The sequence below is a fragment of the Phalangium opilio genome, unplaced genomic scaffold, assembly GCF_054372755.1.
Source record: "Phalangium opilio isolate 3A_F unplaced genomic scaffold, DU_Popi_V2 ptg000086l_1, whole genome shotgun sequence".
NCBI lineage: Eukaryota > Metazoa > Arthropoda > Arachnida > Opiliones > Phalangiidae > Phalangium > Phalangium opilio.
Window position 1 is genome coordinate 2118467 of NW_028324191.1, and position 9504 is coordinate 2127970.

Genomic DNA, 9504 nt, shown 5'->3' on the forward strand with positions numbered 1-9504 from the left:
AACTAGTCAGATACCCAATTCACGTCTAGTAGCTCTAGGCTAGTATGTCACAAATGTGGGAAAGCGGGAGATATTCGACCTAATTGTCCATATCCTAAGAGGAATAAACCAGCCTCTCCTTCTAGAACCAAGGCACCACAAGCTAGTAAGAAGAAAAAGGGAAACTAGATAGCAAGGAGGATAACAGAGGGTCCCTTTCTTGCAGTTTTAAAATCCCTCCAAATTCTTATATTGTAGCTTCTTCTAGCGTTAACCCTCAGACTAATTTGTCATTTGCCTTGCCTTTAAGCTTTCCCCATACTAGACTTATCCTAGCTAGAGTAGACCAGGGTTCTGACACTAGTTTCATATCAACTAAGGCATACTCAGACATCCTTATGGACCTTCACGACACAGACCCTGATACATATACACAAAACACCGAAGATTGCATCTTTTTGCCAAACGGGCAGTACTTCTTTACTAGTGGTAGTGTAGAATTAGAATTCACTATTTGTGGGACTTCATTCACACACTATTTTCACATTGTCCCTGATCTGTTCTGTGAGATCATTTTAGGTGCGGATTTCCTTATGAGAAACTTAGCTATCATAGACTTCCCTAGTGTAACAGTAACTTTGTTAGGTAAAAACTATTCTTTGTTACCAGCACCACCGATCTCAATTGGTACCATTGAATCGGCTAGTGAACAGCAAGACATTAGTCCTGCAGTAGCGGAAAGTACTATGACAGCAATACAAATCCAGGATCTAAAACAGTTATTGTTGAAGTTTCCTGCGGTGACTACAGCTAAGCCTGGTCGAACTCACACGACTACACATACTATAGATACAGGAGACAGTAAGCCTATAAGTACTCTTGCCTATAGATGCACAGAAGCAAAAAGAGCAATCACTAAGGAACATATAGACAAAATGTTGAAGGCGGGACAAATACGTCCTTCCCGAAGCCCCTGGTCCTCCGGAATTCGCCTCGTACCTAAATAGGAAGGTGGATGGAGATTCTGTATTGATTACAGACCTCTTAATAAGGTCACTAAACCAGATCCCTATCCTCTTCCCAAGGTCGAAGACATTTTGTTAGGCCTAAATAAGCCGAAGTACATAACTTCATTAGATTTAATGAGTGGGTACTTTCAGGTCCTTATGGATCCTGATAGCAGTGTTGGGCACATTTATTTCGATATATCTTTTTACCTATCAAAATATTTTTGTTTTCGCCCCTATCAATTTTTTACCTATCAAAATATTTTTATTTTCGCCCCTATCAATTTTTTACCTATCAAAATATTTTGGATTTCGCACCTATCAATTTTTTACCTATCAAAATATTTATATATATTTATATTTATATTTATATATATTTATATATATAAATATATATATATTTGTAAAGGAGTGGTCTACGCACGTTGTAAAAAGAGAATTCTCGCAGATTCCGGGTTAGAGCTCTGAGACCTAACCGAGGTTTCCGAAGTATCGGATCATATCGGTATCGGTTTAAACTGGTATCGGCCCATCTCTACTAAAATTTACTCTCGCGTGAGTCGCGACGGCGCGAGTCGTTAGGCTTAGAAATTTGAAACTTGGTTTTTTCTCTCTCTAACGTCAGTGATGCCGTACTTGCGCACCGCTGATGCGTAGTAGCTACTAGTCGGCCTCGGGTAGATCTCTCTCTCCAGACCGCTAAATGGAGGTCTCTCCGTAATACCTTTGGCCACTCCTCTACATTCCTCCTCCCTGGTTCGTAGACCATCTTATGACCTACCGCTGCTGTATACCGGGAAGAGGGAAGGAAAGAATTCACTAAAATTTAATTAAATATATTAGAAATATCATTTTTGCTTTCAAATATTTTTAATAGGTAGCGATAGCTATCAAATTTAAATCAAATTAAATATTCTTAAAAACTAATGAATCAGGAAAAGTATCAAAAAAATTCCTTAGGAATCGGAACTTTCAAACTCAATTTTTCATGCCTATATCATTTAGGTTGATCTATCACTATCAAAATCGGTCAAATGATAGCTAGATTTTTTTCCAACTATCAAATAAAGTATCAGATTCAAAAAAGATATGATAGTGCCCATCACTGCTCTCAACTTAACGAAGTGTCACTTTGCTAAACCGTCTACATTAATTTTAGGTCATGTAATAGATAGCACAGGTATACATGTAAACCCGGCTAAAACCATAGCCATTAAGCAGTTTCCTAGACCAACAGATGTTAAGTCTCTGTCGCGTTTCTTAGGCTTTACGGGATGGCATAGTAGGTTTGTGCCCCATTATGCGGAGATAGTAGCTCCTTTAGCGTAAGAACATCCAATGGGTCTGGAGTGAGCAATGTGAAGAAGCCTTCTTAAAATTAAAAGCAGCTATAGTACATGCTAATGAGCATCCTGTTTACCATTATGATCCCAGTAAACATACGTACCTAACCACAGATGCTAGCAACATTGGTTTGGGCGCTATGCTTAGTCAGAAAGAGGGAAAGGTAGAATACCCTATAGCTTACGCTTCTACCCTGCTTAATGCAGCGGAAAAGAATTATTCCACATACACTGTAAAAAAAAGGGGTCGGAAACGCACCTTTAAAGGTGTTTTCTTCCCCCACAGGAGACGCACCCTTTTAGGTACAAATTCGCACCCCATATATAGGGTGTTTATAAATACCCTAGTATATGGGGTGTTTTTATATACCCTAAGGTGCTTAATAGAACCCTTAAAGGAATTTAACTGGACCTCAGAAATTCTGCTTAGGGTGTGAAAAAATACACTTTCATCTTTTAAGGGTGCGAATCGAAACCAAATATGGTATTTACCTGTACCTGATAAATTCGGTTGGGGGGTTCGAAAAAATACCCTTTCAATTGTTGGGGTGTGAATTGAAACCATTTATGGTATGTAAATGTACCTTATGAATTCTGTTATGGGATGGAAATTGAAACCAAATGCATTGACCTGTACCTGAAAAATTCCCCCTGGGGTGCAAGAAATGGCATTTCGGCCATTTACGGGTACTAACTGTTGTTGTTTGACGCAAGAACGACTCTGGGGTTAACTGGTTATAAACTCTTTATTAAGTTAATTAAAACATTTAAGTTAATTTCCGGGAACGCTACTACGTACTCCCATACGTCGTTCTTTTGAAGCAGGGCTTCCACTTGCATTTTCCAGGTATCATAATTATCTTTCGTTAACGTCTCGATTTGTCCCAGGTGATTTCCGGCCATTCTCCGTCTGACTCCGCACCTTAAAGGATAATCTTCCCGGCGTTGAACTTCTTATGACTTCTAAACCTTTGCGCAGTGGAAGCGTGCTGGGCCCATAACCTGTTGTTGTTTGACGCAAGAACGACTCTGGGTTTAACTGGTTATAAACTCTTTATTAAGTTAATTAAAACATTTAAGTTAATTTCCGGGAACGCTACTAACAACTGATATCTGAGAACAGATAACTGGGAACTGATCAACTGTGAACTGACGACTGAGAACTGACAAACGTTATCGGAATGTTATCCGGTTATATAGTTAAGGCCTCGCGATAAAAATAAAAAATAAAGATTACAAGAATGACCGCAATGCATAAAAAATAAAGATTACAAGAATGACCGCGATGCATAAAAAACACAAGTATAGAAAATAGAATCTGGATATAGATAAAAAACAACCGGTATTATCTCTAATTTACAACAGTCCCTCTTAATATCGGTGGTTTCAATCTTCTATCCAGGGGGTGGTCATTTAATTATTTCCAGTCCAAGGGCTTTGACGCAGAGGAGAAGCTTCGGACGGAACAGGCTCTTCGTACAGATGTCAGCTGGCATTTCCTCTGTTGGTAGATACCGCAAGGCTATATGTCCCTGGTCGTAGGTGTCTCGAATGAAGTGGTGCCGGATATCAATGTGCTTCGTTCTGGCATGGAAAACAGGATTCTGAACGAGTTTCTGGGCACCCTGGTTGTCGTTGTACAGCTCGATCGCCTGAACTGATACTCCAAGTTCGTTGAGAAGTCCCTTGAGATATATGGCTTCTTTGGTTGCGTCGGACATCGCCATATATTCTGCTTCTGTACTGGACAAGGCAACAGTTCGCTGTTTCCGGGCTTCCCAGGATACTGCAGCGCCGGCTAGTTTGAAGACATATCCAGTATATGACTTCCTATCTTTCGGACAGCGTCCATAGTCTGCATTAACGAAACCTTGGATTGGCAATCCGGTCTTCCGATAAAGCAACCCATGATGAAGAGTTCCCTTCAGGTATCTCAGAACTCTTTTCCCGGCAATCCAATGAGTTTCGTCATAACTTGTGTTGAACTGGCTCAATGCGCTGACTGAATACGCCATATCCGGTCGTGATGACACTACCAGGTACATGAGAGAGCCGACCAGAGATTGATACGGGATACGACTGATCTCTTCTGCTACTGGGTGTTCTGGACTTTGCAACTTGTTGTTGGCCGGGACTTCGATTTCGCCTTTAGCTTTGCATCCGTATTTCAGGTTGACTTCTGGAGTGACGAAATCATCATATCCGCCTTGTTTATTAAATTCTCCCAGGAACTTGACATTTCGACTTCGGTAAATTTGCTTCTCAGACGGAACCCAGAGTCGATAGGCCTTCGAGACTTCAGAATAGCCGATGAAAACGCATTCTTTGCTCCTGGCTGCAAACTTTTCGTCCAACAGCAAAGCTTTGTCGCCGAAAATCTTCAAATGTTGCAGGGATGGCTTCTTTCCGGTCTATCTGGTAAATGGTACTTCTCCATTTATGCTCCGGGAAGGACAACGGTTTCGAATGTAATTAGCCGTGGCCATCGCTTCTGCCCAGAATGATGGTGGAAGTTGCGCTTGTATCATCATACCCAGGAGTGTTCTGTTCTTTCTTTGAGCAATGCCATTCTGTTCCGGGGTGTATGGTACGGTGAGTCTTCTTTTTATCCCAGAGTCTTTCAGGAATCTGTCGAATTCATTGTTGTAGTATTCGGTACCGTTGTCGGACTGCAATGTCTTGATTTTTCTCCCGGTTTCCACTTCAGCTCGATGCTTGAATTCTTTGAAGGCTTTCAACACTTCGCTCTTGTGTTTTAAAAAGCTGACTTCACTCCACCGGGAATAATCATCAGTGAAAACGACGATGTACTTGGCTAAGCTCATCGACGTTACTCTCATCGGCGCGCATACGTCAGAGTGTACTATTTCCAGGACATGTGAGGTTCATACTAGGATAGAAAAATATTTGAAGAGAACTCCAATTTTAAAAATGAACGATGACATTTTGGTAAAATGCGTAAATTCTTTCGGAAGGAAATGAAGATAAACAACAACATTTTGGAAAAGGTTGTAACAAAGAAGCCACCCCTCCAACGTCGTCTGCTTCATCTCTTTTTTAAATTACCATTTTTCACACGAGTGGCGCCTTAAGCGCCACTGGCTTTCAATTGTTAAAAAATATATTTTTTGGCGGGGATAAAAACCCCCGCCGCCGCTGTCAGTCAGGGAGTAAAATCTTGTAACGCGACAAGTACAGACGCGCTTTTTGTTATAACTAAATTCAAGTGAAATATTAAGAGAGATCTGCGTTATTTCTTCCTACGACGATGGACTATCTGGTAATTACTTGGTCATGATCCATAAGATCTTTAAGCGGGTAACCTGGGAACTTTTTAATTGCTAGTTACTTATTTAATTCTTTGTGGAATCGTGAAGTTAGGCCCTTTTCCTACTTTTAAAACTTTACGGTTACATAAAGTGGCGAGCTTGCCAGGACTCGTTAAGACTACTGTTGTATACATATAAAAAACCTTTTGGCCTATTCCACTGATAACGAAACGGTATAAAAGAAAGCTAACTTGTAAGCCACGGGGGCAGTCTAACGCGAACTCGGAAGCGATGTAAACTATATTTTATTGTACTCTTCTATTCATTGACCAAGTAATAAATACCAGTATTTTAGTTATTACATCTGCAGTATTTCCTCCCACAATACACAACAAATTGGCGACGGAGGCGAGATATTTAATACAGGATAGATTTTAGATAAAGTCGCGAGGTATTAAATAAAGCGCGAGGTTTTACGAAAGTCGCGAGATTAAATAAGTTGAAGTAGGTTGTCAAAGTTACGCACGGAGACACATCTCAAGTACAACAGTCGTATTTTGCCGGGATACGTACCCACCACGACACTATGGAATCATTCAGCTACTTTGGATCCTTTAACAGCAAAGTCGAGTCATGGTCATTATACTCAGAGAGATTGAACCAGTTCTTCATCGTCACAAACGTCACGACGGAAGAGATGAAGAGAGCTCAACTACTGACATTCATCGGGGCCGAGACGTATGGAACTCTAAGAAACATAGTCTCGCCGACGAACCCAAAGGACAAGACATACAAAGAACTGATCGACGCCCTTGCCACGCACTTCAACCCAGTACCTTCCGAGATAATACAACGATACAAGTTCAACATGCGAGAAAGACAAGCCGGGGAGACCATAGCCATTTACATATCCGAACTACGCAAAATGACTGAATTTTGTAATTACGGAACATCGCTAGACGACATGTTACGAGACCGTTTAGTTTGTGGATGCCGTGATGATGCTCTACAGAAGAGGTTACTTTCCGAAGACAACCTGACGTTAGCCAAAGCTATTCAAATTGCCCAAGCAATGGAAACAGCGAGTCGCAACCTTCTCGACATTAAAAGTCAAGTAGCACCACCATCAACGGAAAGTGTAAATGCTATCTCAATACTGCACCGGAAGAAGAGGTCGAAAAGAAGAAATACTAATCAGCATTCGCACCAGAATCAATCCAATGGTTATCAGAAGCAGTCTCAGAAATCACAAGAAAGACAGCATTTTAAATGTTCCCGATGTAACGACGCAGGACATTCCCCACCTGACTGTCCATTTCGTGAATCAAAGTGCCACAAATGCACGAAGCTGGGTCATATTTCGAGAGCTTGCCGGTCCAATCCAGGAAGATCGAATACAAACCAGATCAATCATCAAGTTTCAAGAGCCAAAGACGAAATCACTCGTCAAGATTCGAGATATGACGTATTTCCGGAATACGTACTACAAGAATCGCGAATTAATCACCTTGATGATTCGCACCAGAATAGCAAACTTCCAGAACCATATCAGATTACTGTTACAATCAACAATCAAAACTTCAAAATGGAGGTCGATACCGGTTCTGCATACTCACTTCTGCCAAGTAGCAAAGTACAAGATCTCTTGAAGATATATGAATTGAAACCTCTCAACATGAAGCTTACGTCGTTCTCTGGTCACGAAGTCGACGTAGCTGGAGTCATTTATCCAAAAGTCACGTTCAAAAATGAAGAAGATGTACTTCCTTTAGTCATTTATTGCGGTGAAGGTCCAACACTGTGTGGAAGAACTTGGACATCGTCACGTTTGCCGATACTTCAAAATGGAGTCCAGCCTCAACTATCAAGAGTTTCTCATGTCAAGCAGACACCGGAATGTAATGCCATTCTGGATAAACACGAAGAACTCTTCAATGACCAATTGGGATGTCTCAAGGATGTCAAGGTTCATTTGTACCGGAAAACTGATATTCAGCCTGTTTTTCATAAAGCTAGATCAGTACCATACGCACTCAAGGATAAAGTTGAGGAAGAGCTAAAAAGGATGGAAGACGCTGGAATAATTACCCAAATCCCATTCGCAAGTTTCGCAGCACCGATAGTTCCAGTACGAAAACCGAATGGAAAGGTCAGAATTTGCGGTGACTTTAGCGTAACGACGAACACGATCATAGATGCAGACAAGTACCCGCTTCCTAAGGTGGAAGATATATTTGCGAAGATGTCCGGATGTACAGTCTTTTCAAGAATCGACATGAAAGATGCATACAGTCAACTTCAGCTCGATGATGAATCCAAGAAGCTTACAGTAATTAACACATCGAGAGGCCTATTTGAATATAACAGACTCCCGTTTGGTGTTTCTTCCGCTTCCGCTATTTTCCAGAAACATATGGAAATCCTTCTGGCAGATCACAAATCAGTCTCACCATATCAAGATGACATTCTCTTGGGAGGCATCGATTGTCAAGACCATAACGAGAAACTTGATAAACTATTAACTACACTGCGCTCAAACGGACTGAAGCTTGGTAGAGACAAATGTCAATTCATGTGTACAAGCTTGGATTTCCTTGGTTACCATTTGGACAAAGATGGACTTCATCCTCAAACCTGTAAAATGAAAGCGATCATGGATGCGCCGGAACCAAATAATCTCGAGGAATTGCGCTCCTTCATTGGATTTCTCAATTACTATTCGAAATTTATTCCGAACCAAGCCACAGAACTTTCTCCTCTCTACGATCTCATGAAGAAGACATCTAACTGGGAATGGACTGAACTACACAAACAAGCGTTCGCTAATGCCAAGAATCTACTAGCAAGATCAAACTTCCTAACGCACTTCGATCCGAAGAAAGACATTCGATTGGCATGCGACGCGTCACCACGAGGAATTGGAGCAGTAATATCCCACGTAGTCGAAAACAACGAGTATCCTATTGCATTTGCTTCCAGAACATTGGCACCTGCTGAGACGAATTACTCTCAACTTGAGCGCGAAGCTTTGTCTCTTGTTTTCGGGGTAACGAAGTTCCGGGACTACTTGCTTGGACGAAGATTCACGTTGGTGACAGACCATCAGCCTCTTATCTATCTGCTATCGGAGAAGAAGCCTATACCTCAAATGGCTGCAGCAAGGCTTCAAAGATGGGCCTTGACTCTATCAGCGTATCGATACACTGTCCAATACAAGAAAGGACTTCTTCATGCCAATGCTGATGCGCTTAGCCGACTACCTATACAAGTACCACAAGCAGAACCTCCACTACCAGTAGAGTCAGTCTTACTCATTCAGCAACTAGATTCCGAACCAATCACTTCAAAGCAAATTGAAGCCGAAATGAAGAATGACCACACCTTAACGATAGTCCTACAACAGCTAAGAAATGGATGGAAATCATCACATACAACTGGAGAATTCGAACTATACTACAAACGACGTTTGGAACTAACAACAGTTGGCAATCTACTCAACTATACTACAAACGACGTTTGGAACTAACAACAGTTGGCAATCTACTCTTGATGGGAAGAAGAATCATCATTCCAGGAAATCTACGCAAATCCATGCTTCAAAATCTTCACGACACGCATCAAGGAATGGTGAAAATGAAGGCTGTCGCACGATCAACATTTTGGTGGCCTAAACTAGACAAGGACATTGAAAACATCGTACGAGAATGTACAACATGTCAAGCTGTAGCGTCCGATCCAGTCAAGACGTTCATTCCATGGCCAGTTCCTGATCGCCCTTGGCAGAGAGTTCATATGGACTTTGCGGGACCCGTGGAAAATAAAATGCTTTTCATAGTCGTAGATGCTAAATCCAAGTGGATGGAATGTGAAGTTGTTAATTCCACATCAACAGAAACTGTTATCAGA

General features: G+C 41.4%; 2 protein-coding genes across 2 annotated transcripts; both read left to right on the forward strand.

Annotated features, from left to right (window-relative positions):
* The first annotated feature begins 377 nt into the window (after nt 1-377).
* LOC149650578 (uncharacterized) lies at nt 378-986 on the forward strand. The gene has a single exon (XM_089849161.1). It carries the CDS (start codon nt 378-380, stop codon nt 984-986), a length of 609 nt encoding a protein of 202 aa, XP_089705287.1.
* A 5198-nt stretch (nt 987-6184) lies between these two features.
* On the forward strand, nt 6185-9124 carry LOC149650579 (uncharacterized). Its single transcript, XM_089849162.1, has one exon. The coding sequence runs from the start codon at nt 6185-6187 to the stop codon at nt 9122-9124; it is 2940 nt and encodes a 979-aa protein (XP_089705288.1).
* The last annotated feature ends 380 nt before the right edge of the window (nt 9125-9504 follow it).